The sequence below is a fragment of the Bacillus rossius genome, chromosome 14 (assembly GCF_032445375.1).
Source record: "Bacillus rossius redtenbacheri isolate Brsri chromosome 14, Brsri_v3, whole genome shotgun sequence".
In the NCBI taxonomy this organism is placed as follows: Eukaryota; Metazoa; Arthropoda; class Insecta; order Phasmatodea; family Bacillidae; genus Bacillus; species Bacillus rossius.
Window position 1 is genome coordinate 45,713,068 of NC_086341.1, and position 24,983 is coordinate 45,738,050.

At 39.9% G+C, this 24,983-nt stretch overlaps 2 protein-coding genes across 5 annotated transcripts in view; one reads left to right on the plus strand and one right to left on the minus strand.

The window, feature by feature from the left end:
- The window catches only part of LOC134538847 (E3 ubiquitin-protein ligase MYCBP2), a 455,666-nt gene that overhangs the window by 419,327 nt on the left and 11,356 nt on the right, over positions 1–24,983 (plus strand). For all 4 annotated transcript variants that reach the window (XM_063380393.1, XM_063380394.1, XM_063380396.1 and 1 more), the window contains 8 exons: positions 1,913–2,050; positions 3,406–3,684; positions 9,639–9,793; positions 13,056–13,269; positions 14,744–14,977; positions 17,279–17,407; positions 19,948–20,187; positions 23,057–23,242. In XM_063380393.1, the coding sequence (XP_063236463.1) occupies positions 1,913–2,050; positions 3,406–3,684; positions 9,639–9,793; positions 13,056–13,269; positions 14,744–14,977; positions 17,279–17,407; positions 19,948–20,187; positions 23,057–23,242 (1,575 nt within the window). The remainder of the gene's footprint in view (positions 1–1,912; positions 2,051–3,405; positions 3,685–9,638; positions 9,794–13,055; positions 13,270–14,743; positions 14,978–17,278; positions 17,408–19,947; positions 20,188–23,056; positions 23,243–24,983) is intronic.
- Positions 16,779–24,983, minus strand: part of LOC134538850 (putative proline-rich protein 21) — a 39,531-nt gene continuing 31,326 nt past the window's right edge. The window contains exons 5-6 of the mRNA XM_063380400.1: positions 20,007–20,165; positions 16,779–17,392 (exon numbers count right to left, since the gene is read on the minus strand). The gene's annotated coding sequence lies outside the window, so the exon portion shown is untranslated. The remainder of the gene's footprint in view (positions 17,393–20,006; positions 20,166–24,983) is intronic.

The following is a 24,983-nucleotide window of genomic DNA, read 5'->3' on the forward strand; positions in this document are numbered from 1 at the left end:
TCTTCTGTGTTTCATGATTGGTTGAGTTTCTTTCAGGTGTACATCTACTGTATTCCCACCAATCGCAGCAGTTCTGTGGTGTGCAGAAGCATATGCTTTCTAAATGGCCCAGCCAAATAAGGCAACGACTTCTCTTGCAGACGGACGCCAATTACAAAAATAGAAACGGCTGGCACCTGGCCATACGTCATTGCAAACTGAAATGATTGTTCAGAATTTTCTTGGAAGATACCTACCCCTAGACGCGGGCCCTAGACTCATGAGATGATTTATGGTCTATAGACTAGTAATATGATACTGACAAATCGTCTTGTCTTCTGTACGCAAGGCCACCACTGAGTTACGTTTTGCTTACAGAACTATCAAAACCAGCTGGTGTGAACAGACATGCACGTTTAAATTAAATTACCAGAAACATGTTTTTTGGTTAAAATTTATTGAATGGAAAGTACATAGTGTTTTGACAAAGAAAATTTTTAAATGCACTCATCAATAAATATAAAGAACCTACTTAATTGAAACTTGGACGTGCAAAGTATTTTGAGATTTTATAACCTCAACAACAACTGTTAAGACTCATATTTTGGACATTTATGTCGGAAAAAGGCCTTTCTACTTTGGGCTCAGAAATGTTTGACTGAACTGCTTGCACACGTTGTCTATAACAATAATTAGTCTTATATATTGACAGGTTCTGGCCTTTTTTTCCCAGGCCCAATGGTGGCTTACTTTCGGCCAAAAGATAAGTCAAAATCAGCTGGAGTGCACAAAGGAATGCACAGTTGCATACAAATGGAATTCCAACAAACATGTAGTTTTCGTTTAAATTATTGAATGTAAAATAGTAGGACAGAGCCTTACTATACAGGCAATGGATTGTACTGCCTTGAATTTCCTTTAATTGTCTTGGATGCGTCTGTTTTCTGGTTCAACTTTGTATGCCATTTTCAGTGGTTCAATTACAGGTAGTTCATTTGTATGCTATAGCTGATCGACTCACAGACACGATAAAGGTGTCTTTCGTTCTTTTAGATGCCAGCAAATAATATAAGCTGCATCTTTTGCACTGGCAAATCATGAAGCGTGCCCAAAGTGAACAAAAACAGCTCACAGTAAACTACCCTTAACACTTTGATTTTTTTTTAATGCTTAATGAAAGGTTAGAGTTCAGGATTTGTACGCCTCCTTAACATCCTTCAAAGGTCCTTAATTTGTCTTTAATTGAATAAGGGACCTTAAAAATACTTAAATCCTTAAAAACGTCATAATAAAGACTGATCAAAAGTAATGGATGAATTTGGGCATTTTAATGTTCGTATGTTTCCGACTTGGCAGCAAACCACTTTAGTGCACGCGAAGTACAGTCGGCGAATTTTGGGCCACGTGATTAAAAGTTAATGCATATTTTGTACCTCAACTTAAAACTAAAAATGTGTTTTTTTACTGCCGTACTTTGAACTTATGAAGTAAATGTAATTAGTGATCAAATTAAACGTTAGGGTTTGCAAATTACAGTTTTTTCTGGAGATAATTCACGGGTGCGCTGGAATAAGGGGATAAGTCAAATGTTGTTTATGGTGTGGAATACAGGAGAACAAGCTCTACAAAATGGTCCAAATGGGTTAAGTCTAGCAGCCTTGTGTATTATTCTATGGCACTGAACATTTGGAGTTACATCACAAACTGACGCTTTTCGTGCGTGAAAAAGGGGATAAGTCATTTACAATGAAATTTTGACATATCCCCTTTTTCCCGCGCACCCGCGAATTCTGGACAATAGGGGCTGAACTGTAAGAATTGAACCAACCAACAGAATAATTTATTGTGCCTGGACTATTCTCGAGGGATGGTCGGGGTGGAGGGCGCAGGACGGCAGGGGAGGTGGAGTGGAGGGGGTTGTGTCTTGTCGCAGGTGTTCGGCAAGCTGATCGTGGGGGAGCAGCCCGCGGAGGCGGGGGGCGCCGGGGGGGAGGGCGAGGAAACGGACCTCAAGGAGCACATGGTGGGGATCCTCTTCAGCCGCAGCAAGCTGACGCACCTGCAGAAGCAGGTGAGCTCCGGCCAGCCGCGGCTCGCGCCAGGATCTTATTTCCGAGGGGAAATGACTAGACGCACGAGGATTTCTCAGGTCATTACACCACACAGCACCGCAACGCAAGCTATATCGTGGAATTAAGGAGCGTTTAACCAGAACCTAATTCAAATCATTGAAAAAAAAAGTTATCTTTTAATGTTTCAAATTATAGAAATGTCATTATTTCCGGACAGAAATTTGTACGAAAGCGAAAAAAAAATTATTTGATTTGTTTTGTTGTGCGTTTTTTATTGAATTTCTTTTAAACCGCGATTGCTTGCTAATTTAATGTTACTGTTCTGAATGTATTTTTTTCAGACCAATTTTTTTTACAAATTATTTTATTGTAAAAATTTAGCACATAAATTTTACCACTATTTTGGTGGAGTAAGTATTACAAAACAAGCTTTTATAAAAAATAAAAAAAAGGTAACACCGAAATCCTCTGTCTTATAAAGTGCATGACATGATGTAAACTTTTGGACATACGCCATTGCTATTCACATGCATGTCTGTAGAAGAAAACTACAAATAACACAAATGACAAAAAACACGAATTAAGCAAAAAAAATTGCTGTTGTCAGGATATAAACACTGCATAATATTCCATAACAGCTGTCATCATTTGTGGATTTTTTTTTTTTTTTTTCGTTCTGTTAGTCCATTTTTCTTTGTTTTTCTTTGTTTGTTGAGACCATATTCCTGTTATGGGATATTATGCGGTGTTTATATCCTGTTGAAAAACAGCAATTTATTTTGCTTAGTTTGTGTTTTTTGTCTTTTGGGTTTTTTTTGTAGTTTTCTTATACAGACATACATGTGCTTAGCAATGGCGTGTGTTCAAAAGCTTACATCAAGTCATGTATCTTGTCTCTGGTCATTGGAGATGTTCTGCGGTCCACACGCTAACTCAGTTACAGGAACAGGTACAGGAACAGGTACAGGTACAGGTACAGGAACAGGTACAGGAACAGTTACAGGAACAGGTACAGGTAAAGGAACAGCTACAGGAACAGGTACAAGAACAGGTACAGGTAAAGGAACAGGTACAGGTACAGGTACAGGAACAGGTAAAGGAACAGCTACAGGAACAGGTACAGGTACAGGTAAAGAAACAGGCACAGGTACAGTTACAGGTACATGTACAGGTAAAGGAACAGGTACAGGAACAGGTTCAGGAACAGGTACAGGAACAGGTACAGGTACAGGTACAGGAACAGGTACAGGTACATGTACAGGTACAGGAACAGGTATAGGTACAGGTACAGGTACAGGTACAGGTAGAGTGGCGGCCCGGGAACAAGCAGCGCGCGTGCGTGCGTGTTCCCCAGGTGTGCGTGCACATCGTGCAGGCGATCCGCGCGGAGGCGGCGCGGGTGCGCGAGGAGTGGGAGGCGCTGCTGTGCTCGGGGCAGGCCGGAGGAGCGGCAGGGGGCGGCCCGGAGGCGGCGGGGGGCAAGCGGGCCGACGCCTACTGCTTCGAGATGCTGTCCATGGTGCTGGCGCTGAGCGGCAGCGGCGTGGGGCGCGCCTACCTGGCGCACCAGGCGGGCCTGCTGCGCGACCTGCTCAGCCTGCTGCACACCGGCTCCGCGCGCGTGCACAGACAGGTGCGACAGCGTCTTCCCAGTGTTCGTCCGTCGTCTGATAGTCCACGTTCGTGAATGTACGAGGCTGTGATGATTTATTGAGAAAATTAGAGATTCAACAAATAATCAATAATAATTATTTTTAATTATTAGTCGGCCATGATGGTAAGACGGATAGGTGCGACGGTTGTCTTCCCAGTGTTCGTCCGTCGTCTGATAGTGCACGTTCGTGAATGTATGAGGCTAAGATGTTTTATTGAGTGAATTAGATTTATTTTCCTGCTATATTATTCACACATTGTTTGTGTATTCAACAAAAAAATCAATAATAATAATAATTTAAAATTATTAGTCGATCAGGATAGTAGGACCAATTCAAATTTAAAACAACCTCAAGCGCACAAGTGGCTTGTGAATTCCAAAATGGTATACCATAAGACAATAAGAATTTTAAAAATTTGTAATTGGGGGGGAAAAAAAATAATAATTTGCCCATCTGAAATCTTTTGACAGAACTAACAAAATTTACATTATAATAATATCCATATTATTCTTGACTCCTAACAGCAGCAAGCTATTGGATATTGCAAAGCATCGAACGGCTGTTAGCAGCAAACCAATATAGTTTTCCTGAAGTATGATAGGTTTTATGCATGCCGACAAACATCAGGAAAATATTGTCTGTGCTAGTGTTCTTTGCACAGGAGTTCATACTATAGTGTTGTCTGTGACTGCAGTGCTACCAATGTAAATGTACCTCTGCAACTTGATTCTTGCAGGTGACGATTATGAGACACCGTACGTTCGTCCTAATGTTAAAAATTTCATAAAAGATTATTTAACTACGTATTGTGCATGCCCAGACAGCCCTAAAAATGTGCACAAAACCAGTGTGTTCATTACAGTGTTGCGACATTGCGACTTAAAGTCATAAAGTAGATATACCAGACGTAGGTGGTCCTAAAATGTTGTCGCAAATTGAAAATATGGAAACTCATTTACAAATGTGTGTGTGTGTATAAAAGTAACATTCACGTGTCTTACGTCTAAAGTCATGTTATATTATAAATACTCCATTTCTACCGAGTTTTCTTTACATTTGAGCCGTTATAGAAAAGAAAAAGTGCACAAGAACACCCAAATTAAAATATATGTATATATGTATATATGTATTATATATATCTGTGTGTGTGTGTGTGTGTGCACGGGTGTTTTTTTTTTTTTTTGGGTGTTCTTGTGCACTTTTTCTTTTCTATAACTGCAGATACGGCTCAAATGTAAGGAAAACTCGGTATAAATGAAGTATTTATAATATAACATGACTTTAGACGTAAGACACGTGAATGTTACCTATATTGTAAGATGAACTTGAGTGAAAATACACCTTAAATAACTCACAATTAAAAATTACTTCAAAATTAATTACAATTTCAGTATGGTCAAACTCATACAGTAAAACCTTTTTGTTGCGACCCCATTTATTGCGACCACATCTCTATTACAACTCGATTTCGAGGAACCGTGAAAAAATTGCCGAAAATCGGACAGAAAATAAGTTTCTTGTGGTGAGTAGCGTGTTACTGCGTTTCTCTTGCCCAGTGCTGTACAGCCGTAGGCAGCGCATATCTAAAAATAGATACCACTTCCTGTCGACCGCTGTCAGCGCTTAACAACCCCCATTCCACGTCCCTTAAATGCAGGAAAAACCCTCCGGCCGCAGCGTGTGAACATGCAGTCGGCCGCTCGCTCGCCCTTGCTCACCCTCTCCCCGTACCGTGCGGTGCGGCCGATCTCGGATGCTGCTTGTACTTGTTAACGATCACTTTATCCGCTTCATTTTAACGAGGAGAGTAAAAATATATTAAAACTTTCAGCAAATTGATAAAAGCTTTCTTTATGTGTCGGCAAAACAGGGCACAAAACTGGCCGGCCAGTTTTCATTCAAAACGTGGCTAAAGAACTTGCATGGATTAGGCTGAAAACATCCGGCAATACGTGTAGGTTATAAGGAATGTTGTTATGAATTGAGATGTTATGTTTTTCGAGTAGATATACACAGCGACCGACCGGATGCACGCCCGCCTCGACTTGTTTCAACTGCCGCAGCGATGTTTATTTTGACAGCTCAAGCAATTATCTTTTACCGTGGGTTGACAGAAAAAGGTTGCTTCACCCAGCATAAAAAAAAAAGGCTACGCCACTTATTCCCCACGCAGGAAACACACTGGCTGCCGTGTCTCCCCCGCATTTATCTTTCTTCTGTCATTCCACGTCTCGCCTCTCGCGTGAGCAATAACGAAGCGACCACGCATTGGGCTGTTTTATGCTTTGTTTGGTGACAGCAGCTTGATTTTATTCTGTATATTTCTTTTCATAGGACCCTTGCTATTAAAATACATTTATATTTAAGTTTGAAAGCTTGTAAATTCCTTGCCAGAGATGACTGAACTCGAACTTGGTGTGAAAAGTGACATATTTTGACCCCTCCCTCGCCGCTTTAGTACCCCATTCATAATAGCCCAATTTTACCGGAGAAGAGAGGGTGAAAAGAGCATTTTCTCACTGAAGGTTTTTCAAAGGGGAGCGAAGTTGGGGTGTTATAAGGGAGGACACTAGATGGTTTGTGTGTCTGGGAGGGATGAGCTAGCCTTGAAGAATGTTAACGAGGGGAGGGAGGGGTAAGCTTATGAGTCATGAAGCCGCTGCCGCCAGCCAGCCGGGCATAGATAAGGGAGGGGATAGATGGATATCTTCCATAGAGCAAACATTGACAGTGCTTACAACGCTCCTGGTGGCTGGACCTCGAACTAAACAAAAAAAACTACTGTGGCGAGCAGTTCAAAATTCACTATTGAGACTTGCATTCCAACTCCATCAATGAATTTGCTTAACTGTAAGAGCCAATGAGTAATTAAATTTTACAAACAATAAATTCCATTTACCGAGTATACACCATAAATGAATGGTCCTGTTTGCAAATTTTAATAAACATTGACATAAATTGTTAGAAGGAAAAAAAAAAACATTATGAGTTGAATTTCAAGCCTTAACAGTGCATTTTGAACTACCCACCACATGTGTGCATGTAAATTGTTAGTTGAGATAAAATATTGTAATAACTTTATTAAAACAAAAATAGGTATACGTATATGATACTGGTGACTACAAAAACAAGCATTGAGATTGTACATTTGCAACAGCATAGAGCAAACATATTGCCAAATGTATAAATCAGCAACTAGACAACTGTATACAATATAATTTATTTATTGGAATATACATATAACTGGCAAAAAATTATTCACCATTTATTGACATTGCAGAATAGTAAAACAGTTAGTACCTACACTATAAAAGATATGATGTACTGTGCCATAAAAGCGCAAATTCTATCAAGAAACAGTGATTGTACTGAATTTTAATGTTTTATTTGTTATTTGAATATTGTTGCGCAATTAATTAGTAAAAAAAAATACGTGAGTTCTTACTGTTCATCCTTTGTCCCAGTTTGTTAGGTCAGGTCAGTTACATTATAAATACTTTAAAACTAAACAACCATTAAAATTAATTCATATTATTTTTAATGTCCGCTTAGTTTGAAAGTATTTATAATGTAACTGACCTGACCTGACCCAATCAACCATTTTAATTAATTAGGCATTCACAAACTCTCGGCAAAATAAAAAATGGCAACGGTCGAATGATTGGACAGGTCTTGTATTACAAAATAAGAACGGTGATATCTCCTAAAGTATTTGGAATTTCTTATCTCAGCCGGGTTTAATGAAAAGAGGAAGTTAAAGAGCATATAATAAAATTATTTTCGGATTTTTAATTTTTTTTTTTCACAAATACTGCTACATATTTACCGGGAGGGTTTTCGAAAAACAGAAAAATTGCAATAACTCTCATATGATGAATATCACATCCGATGGAACATATAATAAATTGTTGTGAAAACACAATTCTTTTTTGTCCAAACTAATTTTATTATACAACCAACCATGATTGCTAGGGGTAGAAAAACGGTTTCCTGGACCAAAAAAATTCATAACTCCCTCATTAGGCAACCTATCAAAACCATTCAATTTTTTGATTATTCTTATAATTTTTATCTGAAACTTTTATCAAAAATTTTTTTTTATGATTCAAAACATTGCAGAAAGGGGTTTAAAAAACTGGGTTTGAATATAAATAAAAATTCGTAAGTTCAGAACTATGTAAGATTTTAAATACAATTTTATTTATTGTTAAACATTGAATTATTGTGTACAACTTTCGTCTGAAACAGTTTTTTATACGACCAAATTTATTGCAAAGGGAGAAAAAAAACAGGGGTTCAAGAACAAAAAAATTCATAACTCCCTCATTAGGCACACTATAAAAACCGTTCGAATTGTTTATAAATCTTATAATTTGTATCTAAAACTGTTACATGAAACAATTTTTGAAAATACGAACAATTTGAAAGGGGTTGAAAAAACATGCGACATGAACGAATACATTTTTAGTAACAGAAACAGATAATACTAGGGCATAAATCGATATTACGAACTTGGCAATAGGAGGGTTGGTACAGAATTAACAATCTGCACTGAAGTGACTGTTGCATATCCTGTACTTTGTAAATATGCTCATTACTAATGAGAGCTAATTTCGGCGAAGCAATCACACGTTTCCAGTGCTGAAATATTTCCACATCACAAACACGAGGAAATCTGTGATGGGTTTCAGTCGTGTTTTGACAACCCGGCACACAACAGTTTTTAGTGTGGTACATATTGACATAACGCAAGTACGACAAAAACACTAAATATAAATTACACGATCAACAGGAATAAGCTAACGTAAACTGTGCACAGTTCATAAGCATTTAAGCGGGAAAAAATGTCAGTCAACAAAAAACAAAACAGACTACTAGCGCTCAAATGCACTCACGTGGGTGTACCTCGAACTAATTACACTGTAAGTGGTTTTACCATAAGAGATAGCCCGCCATGGCACACACTAAGCTCGCCCAGCTGCATATCGTTGCAGAACCTACCGCTGCCATATTTTTAAAGGAAATGACCCATTATTTTTTTGTTATTCTTACATGAACATTATTTGAAGTATTCAAGCCGACACAAAAATACGCTGTGTGTTAAAATTAACAGATTTTAATGATCTTTCATTTTGTTTTGTTTTTATTTTTTTTCTGATTTTCATATTTTGGTCAAAATGTCCGTTTTTTTTTTTTACGATTCCCGAGAATGTATTCGTAAAATGCGGGGTTCTAGTGTATTTAACTACGGCAAGCATAAAACGTACATGTAAACTAACCAGTAAAAATAAACTGTCTTTTGACATATTTTCTTTAGAGGTGGCCTGTAGGGCGACGGACTTGTCATGAAGGTTGAAGTGGGTTTAAAGCAAAGCCGTCTAGCATTGTGAGTGACATCATCCTGCCATTGTACGGCTGGTTTCTTAGCGAGTATCGGTTTGGTAAAGGGAAGGGGGGGGGGGGGGGTTGGGGGGGTGAAATCAACTGAAAATTTCGGAAAACATCTATTATGACCCCCCCTCTATTAAGACCCTATTCCTGGGAACCGTGAGGGGTCGTTTCAGAGAGGTATGACTGTATTGAAATAATGAGAACTTGTAATTTCAGACATATAAAATATCATAATCTTAAGTTATTAAATCTAAAATAATTGTATTAAAAATTGTATTTAATTACAATTTTAAGTATTTTTTTTCTGCCAGAGTTTTAAGGAAGCTATATTTACTGTGAAGTAAGTTAAATCACATTTCAAAATACGTATTGTTTTCATGTTCCTTAGAAAAGGAAGGAAATTTTCATTGTTCGGAAATAAAACTATTTTTGTTTGCGAATTAACCTTGGAAAGATTTTTCATTTTGGTTTCACTTTAGTCACATTGAAGGGCTAGCAGCATTTGCACGCCCCTCACGGGGCGGGAATGTGGATGCGTCAGGTGACTTCGCTCCTGCGACGCATGCTGCCGGAGATATCGCCGGCCGTGCTGAGCAGCGTGATGAGCGTGGACCGCCTCCCGCCGGCAGACTTCAGCATCGTGTCTGCCACCAACAAGGCTCCCTCGGAGCTGGAGAAACCTTTCGATATTCACAGGTACAGTCGAACATCAATAATACCGTAGGTACACACCTGAAGGGACCATAATTTTGTTACTTCTTTGCAATAAAGAGGTTTTGTATCAGTGGCGGATCCAAGGGGGGGGGGGGGGGGGGGGCACCAGGGTCAAGAGGGCCCCCCCCCTCCCCCGAAAAACCAGTTTTCTGCTACATTAATATTGCCGACAAAAATGATTGTTTCTGAAACCAAAAAAATAAATATTTTAATATAATTAATGAATTCCTTGTAGTGTCATGAAATCTGGTGATTGGATGTTATGTGTAGTGTGAGTAGATTAAATAAAAATTTTGTGATTTTAAGTAATTTTTTCTCTGGCTGTTCTGAAATCCTGGAGTGGCCCCCCCCTCCGAGGTGAACCTCTGGATCCGCCACTGTTTTGTATTTACCAAACTAGAGTTAAAACTCGACAATAACAAACCTGTAGGGACCACAATTTTATTACTTTGTAATAAAAAGGTTTGTATTAACCAAACTATTACAGAACTAATCACAATTTTTATATTTCTATAAAAAATTCAAATAAAGTTAAAAATACTTTCTTCTCATTTAGTCATTCCTTAACATATCTTTAAAAAAAAGTCCAAATAAACTTGCACAGAATTTTATACAGCCTCAAATATACTTATTTTAGGGATTGTAAAATTTAATTTTGGGCTCGTTACACTTGTTTGCCAAAAAAAAATATTTTGTATTGTAATACTTTTTAAAGGAATTAAGACAGAAAAATAAAGGTTTAGAAACTAACTACAAAAAGACATGTTATCATTTTGGAAGAATATGTAATTTCTAAGCTTTTTTTCTCCATCTTGCACAAAACTAAGTTACTGGCATCAGTATTAATTATTATTCTGGGATATTATACTAACCATCCTTTACTACTAGTATTTTTTCACCCTTGGAACAAAATCACTTATGACATAATGACATAATATCTATTATCAAACTGGTTTCTTAGCATTATAACTCCTATGTAATTTCTTGACTTTGAAAACATTTTGTTTTAAGGGAAGCATTGTATTAAAACAGTTTTTTTACTAATGAGATACACTCTATATAACTTTTTTTTTTACACAAACTCCTTTACCTTCTACTCAAAGTGCTCTGTCAAAAAGTTTTAGTCAAACCTGGACTTTTTTTGTTAATGGGAAGTGTGGTGTTGTGGGTATGACTTATGAGTTATGAGCCTTATGTTTTATTGAGAAATTTAGGTTTTTTTCTGCTACATTATTCACACTTTTTTTTATATTTAACAAATAATAATTGTGATTCAAAATTATTATTAATATACTATTTTATGTATATAACCAGAAAATAACTTTCAAACTTAAAGTTTACAGGTTTAAGAAATTGCATTGCCAGGTTTTTTTTTTAATTTCCTTAATTTTACACCTCATTGTTATGGTTCCGTGTATAATACTCTCTTTTTTTTATTTTACTGTATTTTGGAGAAATTTTTTCCTGGACTCTTGTGAAGTAAGGGGGGGGGGGGGGGGGGGGAAATTCACCATATGTTCCAATTCCATTAGAAAAAAATATTCAATACTAGCATTGCAAGTCATTTTTTTCTGTAATTTTATTGAAGGAAGTATAAATATTCAAAGCATCTCTCTCACTCTCTCACTATGTGTATCTCTATACCTCTATATCTCTCTTTATATCTCTATCTACATATATATCTATATCTCCCTCTATGTCTTGTAACGGTTCGTTATATACAAAATAAACAGATTTTGAACGCCGATTGTAATTTTTTTGTTTTTATTTTTTCAAATAGAATGCACAGACGAAACCAAACACTTCCAAAAGAGGTTGCTCACTCATTCCACATACATCTGCCCGTCGAAAAATGCCCGCAGTTCACGTGATGAGAATTAACGAAAAAAATAGCGTCCTTCAGTAATCTTTTACTGCAAGTACACGAAATTAGTGCGGCCTTAAACATGACCGCACCCAGCGAAAACGATTTTCGCCACGAGCCAAAACGCCGACGAAGCTGGCCGCAATTTCTAATTTGTTATTGTCCGAATGAAAATAAAATAAATTTGGTTAACTTAATAATCGGCCTGGCTCTGACCACCAACGTTACATTATCTCTTCAATAACTTCTACATTATTGGCGAGAAGCCACCGAACGCGACCTACTTGTGCAGCGTTCGACGGACGACTGGTGAAATCCTTCCACTGTCTCCTCCACGCAGGAGTAGACGTCACATGACCTCACCGACCAATCACACGCACGCTTCATTCACACTTACAGATACAAGCCAATCACAGAACAAGTTACAATACATGAAAAAACCTTGTACATACAGAACTCTGGGCTTCCCCTGATCTGTCTCTTTTCAATTTCACATCGAAATCGGGGACTTCCATTCTCGTTCTCTCTCCCACACCGTGAGACAGCAGTTATCACTCAGTTCCCACGACCAGTGCGGAATCCCAGCTTTTATCTCAGTTGGCGGGGAAGCACTGTTTCTTTCTCACTCACACTTACAGGCCTCTTATGCCTCTCTCTTTTTACACATCACCCCAGCCCAGACACAGTCCCGTGATCTATAATTATTTTGTAACACGTTAATTAAAATTAAGAACAGCAATCATAATACAAATTACTTGACAAAATTCAACTTATTGAGAAAAACCTGAAAAAGTAGGCCTAAACAGGCAAATATCTAGTACATCGACTTCTTTGTGAATAATTACATAAAAAAATAGTAATGATTAAAAACATCTGTTAAAATACAAAATACCTTCTTAAAACACCTAGCACGTGCAAAATAACATCATAACGTCTGATTATACTGTTTCAAAACATATACACCACTCAAAAAACATTGACTTATTAATATTTACATATACAAAAAAGAAGTTTAAAAGAAAATATTTAGCTGAGAGGGCAGGGGGTCTTGCAACGTTACAGTCTATCTCTCTCACCTCTGTATACGTATATATTATATATATCTGTATCTCTATAAATGTCCCTCTATAGCAGTGAAATTATTAAAAATCTATGCTTTTTACCTAGATCTATAATTTTTATCTACCTTTTTACCTGTCACATGTGTGGCATGGGGCGTATTCAAATGCAATGTTGTGTCAAAATTTCAAAGTAATCGGTGAAGAACTTCTGGAGATTTACGAACATTTACGATTGTATTTGTATAGATTCGCGAGTATTGAGATATTGGCAGGAGGCCAGGTGTTGTCCGGTTGGCAGCAGCGCGGTGTGTGGTCGCAGCGTCGGCGTGCTGGACGTGTTCCTGGCCTGCATCGCCAAGGCCCTCACGGTCCAGGTGAAGGCCAAGGGCAAGGACGGCAAGGGGCTGACCACCGTGACGCTGGCCACCTCGATCCACCCGCGCGACTACTGCGGCGCGCGCTGGTGGCTGCGCGGCTGCATCGCGCGCCGGCTGGCCGAGGACGTCATGCAGCTGCTCAAGGACATGGCCGCCGTCAGTCGCAACTCTGTGCTTTTGCTTGTTTTATGGTTGTTTACTTATGTATTCATCTTTTTTTTGTCTGTGCAATCAGCAAGATTCGAAACATCTTAAATCAATCATCAATCTTCCACATTGCAAGAACGATTCAAAGAATGAATAAGTAATATTGTCTTTGATTTGCTATTGTTTTCTTATTAATGCCTACATTATACACCTTATTATTCATACTTCCATATAGGTATTGTTTTTAATATGTCTCGTAGAATAGATATAATAAAATGCTAAACATTTCATGGGGCTCTACAAGAAACCTTTGCTTTAAAAAAGGGCTCTGTGACTGAAAAAATTTGTGAACCACTGAACTAGATTGTGGAGAGTTAACTGTAACTAATTTTGTGTTTCCTGAACTGTTATGGATTTTATTGGATGAACATAAGTTTTTTAGTAATGATTACACACTACCATCTAGAATGGTATTAGTTTTTCACAAGCTAATACAACGGAAATAAATAAAGGATAGGGTTAAGTTTAGGTCCATTGGAGCCATACCAAGGTGCTTGTGTTGCATTGCGTAGTTTCTTATCAAAAAAACTCTTCATTTGTAAATATTTTTACTCCATTTTATTCCAGTTCTAAGACCACGCCATGTTAATTTTATAGTTTTTTCGACACTACTTTTTTTTAAAGGCTGTTTCAAACATTTGAAATTGATACTATCCTTGTAATTATTTTTCTGTCAGAAATATTCTCAACAGATATTCTCTTTTTGTAATATCATGGGTAAAAAAAAGGTGCACAAGTGTCAACAGTTACCTTCATTTGCATAATATTACTACCAAACGAAAATCTGTTGAAAATATTTGTGGCGAAACTGCAAATGCAAGGGCAGTACATAGTTAAAATTTTAGAAATATGTATCCCTAAAGAAAAAGAGGATAAAAGAAATCTTCAATCAATCATCATTCTTCCACATTGCAAGAACCTGAAAGCCTAAAGTTAGGATACGAGGAGGGAGACCAAAATCGTGTTTTGGTCATCTTGGACATTTTTTTCTAAATTTGTGTTACTCATTCCCTTTGTGACGCCCCCCTTTTGATGGTCCGTAATGGGACCGCACACTTTTTTCGCTGGAGTAACTCGTAACTTGTAACTTGTTCTCTATATTTTGTGGCCTAGATAATGGCTCGTTCACTTGAAATTTTGCTGTGTTTATCATCAATTTTAATTCTTGTTAACCTAATCGGTTTTCCTGTTGCACGTGTTCATTAATTTTTACCTTTGTTCGGCCTGATAAAACGCCAAGTTAATGATGTTGAATAATTATGTTATTATGTCATGAAATGCCATTCCTCAATCCTTGCCATGCTATGGCCTCCCTCCTCGTATCCTAGCTTTAGGGATTCAAACCATTTCGAAGAATGAATAAGTGATGTTGTCTTTGATCGACGCGTGCATGCGTACATGCGAGCGTGTGCGGTGGGCGCAGGGCAAGCTGTCGGAGGCGTGGGCGGACGTGACGAAGGGCGCGGTCGCCGAGAGCATCCTGAACCTGACGAGGCTGGACGAGCCGCGACGCTGCCCGCCCGACTGCCTGCGCACGCCCACGCTGTGGCTGGCGCTGGCGTCGCTGTGCGTGCTGGACCGCGAGCACGTGGAGCACCTGTCGTCGGGCCAGTGGAGCGGCCTGGCCGCCGCCGACGGCCAGCCCCCTCCCCCCCGGGTCAGCACTCCCTCCCCTCCATCTCCGAGACCACTCGCTCGCGGGAATATGTCAGCACTTGCCCCGTGCCGACCCTCCGTCCGTCACGCCTGCCGGTCCATCTCCGCATTAGTCAATACGTAGGGACAGGAAAAATTTACGGGTTCAATGACCTCTAGGATGAACTACATAGTTCTACCTACACTCGGTCAAATGTCACCCTCTCATTGGCTGCTGTCTTGTGAAGGTGTCCCAATGTAGCGGCCTGTGATTCGATACAGCTTCGGTTGAGAGTTTCTCACTGGCCCAGAGTCATCCAGGTGAGTTGCAAGCCAATATCAGAGGCAGCACTGAGGTATAACTATGTACATGAATTTTAAGCTGTCGCGAAATGAATCCGCAAATTTTTCCAGTCTCTACCAATATGAGACGACTCGCTCACAGAAATATGCCCCTGCAATCGGGAACGTAGCCAGAAGGGAACTCAATGGGGTCCGGATCCTTCCCTTCCAGGATTATACATAAACAAAAAAAAAATACGCAAGCGAAGACAGAACCTCGAAAATTATAAGACAACTTGCTCGCGGATATGTGTCCCTGCAATCGGGAACGTAGCCAAAAGTGAACTCCATGGGGTCCGGATCGTTCCCGTCCAGGATTACACAAACAAAATAGAAATACGCGAGCGAAAGACAGAACACGAAAATTGTAGCAACTCGGCTACACAAAGTTTACAGAGCGATCATTTTAAGAACGCTTAGCGCGGTAAAATAATGTATTTCCTCCCCAGTACAGCCTGGCTGGTCTCGTGCGGAGAAGTCACAGGAAGTTTTGTTTTCGAGAAGTCTACATTCAATGCCGGTTTGCACACGTTACTGTAGGCAAGTCGTTCATACAAACTTGACGTGTGTGTTCCTTCAATAACATATGTATAAACTTGTTTTAACAAAATAATAAAACAGTTGATTTAAGAACAAAGTATCATAAACAATTAAATATGCAACAAAGTATAAATATTTCTTTTTAATACATATTACTTAATTTTATGTGTAAATGTTGGGACTTCTAAGTCTAATATTAGATTAAATTATTTAAAGTGACAATAATATTTTGAAATTCATTCATTAAGAAAACTTACTCATAAAAAAGATAAAATGATAAAATTCACTAATTCCTGGCTACAGTCTTGATGTAATAAAAAAAATGTTTCAAACTTATTTTGCCCTTCCACTCCATATTGTTGCATGATGTCTCACTTTCTCATTGTGTACGTTCCCAGCAAACATGCGCTAGCTACACAGAGCGGCAACACTGTATGCACAATTTAAAACAATACGTAATGCTATACCTGTTAACCTCGTACTAAATGCATATTTATGTTTTATAATGTTTGTTTGCATGATTCAGCTCTATTTTATTACTGTGCTAGCCTTTATTATTAATATATAACTTTAATTTTTTTTCCCATTCAAAACCAGTTGTTACTTAGAAATGAAAGTTAATGAGGTTCTGTTGCACCATTTACTGAATTCAGTTGTGGATTATCTATTTTCATTGAATGCAACCGGTCATTTATACTGATCATCAAACAGCAAGTAAATTTCTGCAGAAACTGGGAAAAAAATTTTTTTTGTTAAATCAAAAAAAAACCTGAATTGCAATAAAAATTAAAAAATAATAATACTGTTCTATGAAAGATTATTCTCTAATTTCTACACTTATGCAATTGAAAAAAAAAACCTTCAATTCATTAATAAACGTGTTAAATCGTGTAAGAATGCAAAATATACAATTTAACAAATAACATTTATTTTTCAGGTACCGCTATTTACTTATTGATTTTTTATAAAGGATAAGTTATTATAATAATAAATCATCTGTAGTCCACACATTTTTAGAACATAAAATCATAAGACCAATAGTTAGAGACATGCAAAATTCGCGGATTCATTTCGCAATAGGCTAGCATCAAAACAGCTATACCTTTGTACCGCTTCTGCGATTGGCCCACATTTTATCCGGGGAACTGTGAGCCAATGGGAAAAACTAAACCAAGAAAGTGCCGAATTTCGGACAGCCTAGTCGAGACGTCTCGCGCGTCAGTAGCCAACGAACAGGTGTCGTTTCCGCGAGTATTTAAAGGTCTGTGGAGTCTATCCTAGAGGTCAATGAATCCGCGAATTTTTGCAGGTCTCTACTAATAGTTAGTAGTTTTATTTGTTTGGATAGGAACCCACGTATGTCGTGTTATTGTTTGACTGAGACGCGAGCGCGCAGCACTGGGGCGTAACGCCCTCGAGGGTGTGTGTGTGTGTGTCGCAGCCGACGTGCAGCAACCACGACGACGGCGAGACGGCGGCCATCATCCAGTGCAGCTCGTGCGGCAACCTCTGCGCGGACTGCGACCGCTTCCTTCACCTGCACCGTCGCACCCGCCTGCACCAGAGACAGGTTCGTCGCTGCCGCCGCCACGGTTCCGCGGCCGGGACGTTCCTTTGCCAAACCTCGGCATCTCTCTCCCTGTCGATACGCCCCTCGTGCCCTAAAATTATATCACTTAGATTTAATAAAAAAGAGCGAAGGAAACAGCAGGGGCAAAATTATAGAGAAAAATACAAGTTATTACCAGAGGGGTCACGAGGTGGTGAACAAGACAAATTCAGACTCCCTGCACACAAGCCTCGGTCCACCGGCACAAAGTTTAACTACGTAGAGTACACCAGCCTAACAAAGTGTAAATCACCCTTTTGTACCTAAATGATATAGAAAATAAAAATTTCCAAAAATAATTAAAAATTATAATAAAAATTTAAAAAAAAAAAACATGCAGAAATGCCTAATTTCCAGCACATATTATCTCTCTCACCGTACATAAATATGTCGTAAAAGGGGGGGGGGGGGGGGGGGTGTTTGTCTGTAAAGTCGGTTTACGGACGATAATTTTACGTGATAACGTCATAAGAAAACATTGATGAAAAATTGCATACTTTTTTTTAATTTTCAAATATTATTGAAAAGTTTTTTTTCTTTTTGCAAATTTAATCCAAACAATTTTGTTCAAATATAATCACGAACAATCAGTTAAAAATCCTGCCTTAACCTGTTATATATTATAGAAGATTTTCTCGCACGGTGGTTGGCCGGTTCTTGCGCACTCGGCTCAGGCGGAACGTGACAATGAGTCATGCTTTTTCGTGTGTGCAGCCGGCGTTCATCAATTTATAAGACTTTTATCACGTGAAGAATTTAAGAAAATGGGTGTGTATACTTATGTACATGTTGTGTACTGTTGTAGCAGTGTGTGTGTAAATGGAATGGATGCCTAGACTATAGGCATCATGGACTTTGAATACGCAATACGAACATGCCTAAGTACAGGCGCTTAGTAAATATCTGTGGAAAACATACAAGCAATCTACATAATCGTGTCAAAAAATTATGGCTACCGTTTTCCGGATGAAAAGGGCGACATTTATATTGATTTAATGAAACATGGGTCAACAATTATAGCAAAAAGTACAATAATTATGCATGTCAACTGGTTTAATTCCCAGGCAGTGAACATCTATTCAAAGGGATTAAAGAAACTGGTGCAGCGTTAGGAAAAGTGCTTGGAACTGAATGGAGATTATGTGAAACAGTAAAGTAGGTCTATAGTAAACTAAATTTGTCAGTAAAAACTTTTTCTGATTAGTGTATTTTTTTATGTCAATTGGAGCTTAATTTATAAATATCCAAAATAGTAATGGTTTTCTATAGGTACAGAGGCTAGGCTTTATAATAACCACGATGACGAAGTAATGTTATAGTTTGTTAATGTAAAGTGATGGTGTGCTGGTGTGCAAGAAGGAAGGATAACAAAGTGTTATGTTGTGCAGGAGTGAAAAATGAAAGGAGAATGTAGTGTGGTGGTGTGCAGAAGTGCAAGAAGAAATGATAAAACAGTACAGTGGTATGCAAAGGTGCAGGAAGTAAGGTTAATGTAGAGTGGTGGTGTGTAAGTGTGAATGGAGGAAGGATAACATATAGTAGTGGTGTGCAGGTGTGCAAGGAGGAAGGTTGATGCGGAGTGGTGGTGGTGTGCAGGTGTGCAAGGAGGAAGGATAACGCAGAGTGGTGGTGGTGTGCAGGTGTGCAAGGAGGAAGGTTGATGCAGAGTGGTGGTGGTGTGCAGGTGTGCAAGGAGGAAGGTTGATGCAGAGTGGTGGTGGTGTGCAGGTGTGCAAGGAGGAAGGATAATGCAGAGTGGTGGTGGTGTGCAGGTGTGCAAGGAGGAAGGATAACGCAGAGTGGTGGTAGTGTGCAGGTGTGCAAGGAGGAATGTTGATGCAGAGTGGTGGTGCTGTGCAGGTGTGCAAGGAGGAAGGTTGATGCAGAGTGGTGGTGGTGTGCAGGTGTGTAAGGAGGAAGGTTGATGCAGAGTGGTGGTGGTGTGCAGGTGTGCAAGGAGGAAGGTTGATGCGGAGTGGTGGTGGTGTAAAGGTGTGCAAGGAGGAAGGATAACGCAGAGCGGTGGTGTGCAGGTGTGCAAGGAGGAAGGATAACGCAGAGTGGTGGTGGTGTGCAGGTGTGCAAGGAGGAAGGTTGATGCAGAGTGGTGGTGGTGTGCAGGTGTGCAAGGAGGAAGGATAATGCAGTGGTGGTGGTGTGCAAGGAGGAAGGTTGATGCAGAGTGGTGGTGGTGTGCAGGTGTGCAAGGAGGAAGATTGATGCAGAGTGGTGGTGGTGTGCAGGTGTGCAAGGAGGAAGGTTGATGTGGAGTGGTGGTGGTGTAAAGGTGTGCAAGGAGGAAGGATAACGCAGAGCGGTGGTGTGCAGGTGTGCAAGGAGGAAGGATAACGCAGAGCGGTGGTGTGCAGGTGTGCAAGGAGGAAGGATAACGCAGAGTGGTGGCAGTGTGCAGGTGTGCAAGGAGGAAGGTTGACGCCAAGTGGTGGTGGTGTGTAGGTGTGTAAGGAGGAAGGTTGAAACCGAGTGATGGTGGTGTGCAGGTGTGCAAGGAAGAGGAGGAGGCCATCAAGGTGGACCTGCACGAGGGCTGCGGCCGCACCAAGCTGTTCTGGGTGATGGCGCTGGCCGACTCGCGCACGCTCAAGGCCATGGTGGAGTTCCGCGAGGGGGCGCGCAGCAAGCCGGCCGGGGTGTCGCCCGGGGTGTGCCGCTTCTGTGGGGCCACCGGGAGCTCGGGGCTGCTCGCCATCGGCAACATCTGCGCCGACCAGGAGTGCCAGGTGCCCCGTCCCACTAGTGACTAGGCCTGTGCCAACTCCTCGTTTCCATTTAAAACACAAATATATAATATTCTTGATTGCTAATACTAATTTGAATAGCCACAGTTGAAAAATATTTTCAAACTTTTTTATGGCAGTTTAAGAATTCTGTTTTCGAAAAATGCATGTACACAGTTTTATAATTGGCAATATTTTTTTTATATAATGGTTATAGATATTACAACAAAATTTTTTTTTTTATTAATTTTTTTTTATTTATTGTTAACTGCTTTATTGTTCACTTGTTTACAATTTATCAAAAAATTAATTTTTTGCTGACTGTTACGCAGTCTAACTTTTAAAACAGTCCCAGTAATATATATTTTAATGTTTATTATGAACGTTTTTAATTAACAGCATTGAATTTTAGTCTCAGTGACGTGGTACACAACTGCTTCTCTACACCTTGAACACAATTGAATGTTCGTTATTTCAAAGTGTAAGTTTTTCAAGTTGAATAGGATAAGATTAATAGGTTATTAATTTTTGACATTTGTATATCTTCTATTTGCACAGACATCAGACAAGTGTGTGTGCAGTATAAAATCTTGTGGCATATAGTAACACTACAATAAAAATTTGTACTAAATACTAGTTGGTTAAAATTTTTTGATTATTAATAAAATATGAAGAACTGGATGCATAGTTTTGCCATGAGGCCACTTGCGCGGCCTCATTCTACCTGGATTTAATTATTTTTATATTGTATAAAGTTTATTCCAAGTTGATTTTTTTTTATTACACTGTTTCAGTATTATGGGTATATTAATTTTTAAATATGTTTTTATAAGCGCTTCTAGCTTTTCTTTAATAAACTTGGCCGCCATCATATAGAGTTCGGTAGTGTGCAAACTCTAAACTTAAAAATATTTTTTATTGGCATCAGAATTTTTACGAGTGTAATTATATTATTTAGTGGTGTATTGTAATATTTATTCATTGTAATATTTTATTATACTTTGTTTATTTTCGTTAATTATTCTTACTGTGTAGCGGTACTTACGAGAATTAACGAGAACTATCTAGCGGAGTGAGGGGTGGTGGAGAGGAGGGGGCGTGACGTCAGGTGACGTGACGAGTGTGATTCCGTTCCCAGCTGATTGCCGGGACTGTGTGTTTGACCGCCGGCCACGACGGAGCTTTTTTTGCAGAACTGCTGGTGAAGTATGCAGTGTTAGCCCGTGCAAACTCGGATCCCAGCCATAGGGGACTTGCCTTTTGGTTCGTTACGTGAATGAGAGTTAACAGCAATAGTCTGTAATCATCGAAAATTGCTTAGGTTTGCTGCACTCAATGTTGTTTAAATGGATTTTAAGAAAAGTGGAATTTCGCACGGCTCGGCAATTTGGACGGTAATTGTTTGTTATCACTACTTCAATTCCAGTGACGGTAATGCCATGGCTAGTTTCGCAAAGCATAAAACGCGGTGTTACACGAGCGCGCGACGGTGTGGGGCAAGTGGACAAGCCACAGAAGCATCGCGCTGCTAGTAACGCCATAGTGAGTGGGGTTTATGCCCGACCACGAGAGTCTACTGCATCGAAGGTATGCTTCAGCACCAAAGTGACACGACTGGATTTTAGTACTATATTTTCCCTGCTGGTATGAAGCCTGGTTTAAAGAAGATGTGTTTTTGAAAACATAGTGCTGCGACTGGATTTAGCGTTGTGGAATATAAGGCCTGAAGAATGTCATATTTTTTATCCCCCCCCCCCCCTCGTCTGTAAGAGACTTAAGGGACTTTGGTTTAGAATTTATTTTTCTGTAATTTTTGTCTGTAACCAAATGTCGTTAGTTTGTCAGTGCAATTATAGCAATTTAAAATGCCACCTAGAGTTTACCTTATAAGGCCTATTCCATTTTGTTGGTATGACTATACAATTTAATTTTCAAGATGATTGGTTTTTTAACTCATTATTGTGCCTATCACTGTAGAGTTTCCTGGATTGTCGGTAAATTTAGTTAAGTATGCTAGTACAGCTTTTTGCGCACTTGCCATTAGTTAAGCCAGTCTATGCGCGTCTTTTAAGCTTAAATCCAGTACAAACTCAGGATGTTGTTAGTGACGCGAACGCGGGACTGGCGTGGTGGGTGCAGACGTGTGCAACTACCCCGGCATAAGGGGAGTTGGCCACAGGCATAAATTTACATAAGGATAAAAAAAATTTTCACTCAGAGAAAATAAACTTTTTATTCTGTCTTGTGGTTGGCTTATTGAACACAAATATGTACAGTGTTAATATTGGACACATCATTGGCCATCTATTTAAACCATGTGGCAATGCTAGATTTGCCGCCCGAAACACTTAAAACTGTCCGGTATTGGTCTTCGTCTTATTTGGTATCAGTGTGATGTCGTCCCAGGTGCTTCCGTGGCTCGCACAGGTCGTCATGCCACCTCGGTGCCTCACCGGTCGGCATTCGTGGTCGGTGGTAAGTGTCTCGAACGGGGTGTAGGTCGATTGTCATGGAGAGCGGAGATCGACTCGAGCCTTAACGGGACCTGCCAGGACGCGCCAGTCGGCCTTCACCCCTCTCGGCGCGAGCAGTCGTGCGCGACTCGCGGAATTCGGCGATCGGCGTTCGTGTGCGGACCGGACAGTAGTGTGCGTGCCGACAACGTTTCGAGTTAGTCGTGTGTGTGGTCCGGCCACTCCTGCCTGCCACGTGGCGACGTCACGACCACCGAGAGAGAGGAGTCTCGTGCTGTGAACTAGCCCACAGCAGCCACCACCCAGCCACGCATCAACATCGGCAGGACGACAAGTGTAAGATGTTTCCAAGTGAACTCCGGCCAGTCATAACGCCGGGACGGTCGTGCTGTCCCCAGGAGCACGCGCGCCACGCCTGCAGCAAGCTGCTGCCGTGCGGGCACGTGTGCGGGGGCATCAAGGGGGAGTCCCCGTGCCTGCCGTGTCTGCACGGCTGTTCCGCCGACCCGGGGCTGAAGCAGGACGCGGACGACATGTGCATGATCTGCTTCACCGAGGCCCTGTCCTGCGCCCCGGCCATACAGGTGGGTCGCCGCGTGGTTAGTGACCGTTGCATTTACTGTATATCATTGGGCAGGAGAATTTCACAGACAATTCTATAAGCAATTATTAGAGACCTGCAAAATTCGCGGATTCATTGACCTCTAGGATAGACTCCACAGTCCTTTAAATACTCGCGGAAAAAACACCTGTTCATTGGCTACTGACGCGTGAGACGTCTCAACTAAGCTGTCCATAATTCGGCACCTTCCTGGTTTAATGTTTCCCATTGGCTCACAGTTCCCCGGATAAAATGTGGGCCAATCGCAGAAGCGGTACGAAGGTATAGTTGTTTTGATGCTAGCCTATAGCGAAATGAATCCGCGAATTTTGCATGTCTCTAGCAATTATGTATGCTTTAGTCGAATAAGCTATAGTGTAGAAATGGATATTTAATCAATTCAAATTGTTGAGATTGACGTCGTCCCGGGCTGCGCCCTTTTGAGCCCGATGTGCCACCACCTCCCCCCTTACACGCTGCGAGCCCCCTCCTTCCACCATCACCCTCTACTACCGCCCGCTGAAGTGTGTGTGCGTGTGTCGGCCCACTCCCACCGGTGAGACGTCAGTGCTCCACTCCCGAACGTTGCCGAGCGAGGACGAAAGGGCAGTGAGTCGCGAGCGCTGCGAGAGGAAGGAGCTTCATGCATGGCTTACCTAAAAAAGCTTCCCCATTTGTTAAGGGTGTGCCTCCCATTTCAGGTCATGATTTTATATTTATATTAATCACTGATCAACTTTTAGACTTTTTTAATTGTTTAACTTTCACGAAATTAAAAAAAATACATACAGCGCATGCTTTTTGCATAATTAGCTGCCAAAGTTACATTTCTAACGTTTTTGGGTTGTACAAATAAGGAGAATTTAATTTATTGCAGAACTGAAACTTTTTAGGTTTAACTGCAATGCCACTGGCTACTTCATGATATGGTTTGCATTTCTATCACAAAAACTCATTTCATGTGTCTTGGCTGCCAAAATCGTAACAAATTTGAGAATTTTGAAATGCCAAGTAAAATAAATTAATATTTTCTGAAATAAATTCAAACCATTTATTGAAGTAGCCAGTGGCATTTCAGTTAAGCCTAGAAAGTTTCAGTTCTGCAATAAATTAAATTCTCCTTATTTGTACAACCTAAAATGTTAAAAATGTAAATTTGGCAGCTAATTATGCGAAAAATATGAGCTATATATATTTTTCATTTCGTGAAGGTTAAACAATTGAAAAAGTCTACAAGTTTATCTGTAATTACAGTAAATATAAAATTTTGCCTTGAAATGGGAGGCACCCCCTTAATGACCATTGCATTAATATTATTTGGCAAAAGAATTTCACAGACAACTCTATAAACAATTATGTATGCTTTAGTTGAATAAGCTGTAGTATAGAAATGGATTTTTAATATATTCAAATCATTGAGATGATAATCATGACGTCTACATTCTGAAAAGTAACGGAAGAGTCAGGGTATTTACTTGAAATCCTGGGAAAGTCATGGAAAATTCCCAATTTTAGTAATTTGGGGGAAAATTTTATGCCCCATTCTGCTATTACCCAAGACTGTGAAATAATTGTTTTAGCTAGTGTTTTATTACACACTATAAAATTCTGAATGCAAGATTCTGTTTGAATGTTAATTTTTAAAAAAAATATAATTTCATGCCAACTATGAGAATGAGGGAGGCTGTATTTTCGTTATTTTCTCAGAAAATCACAAAAAGGTT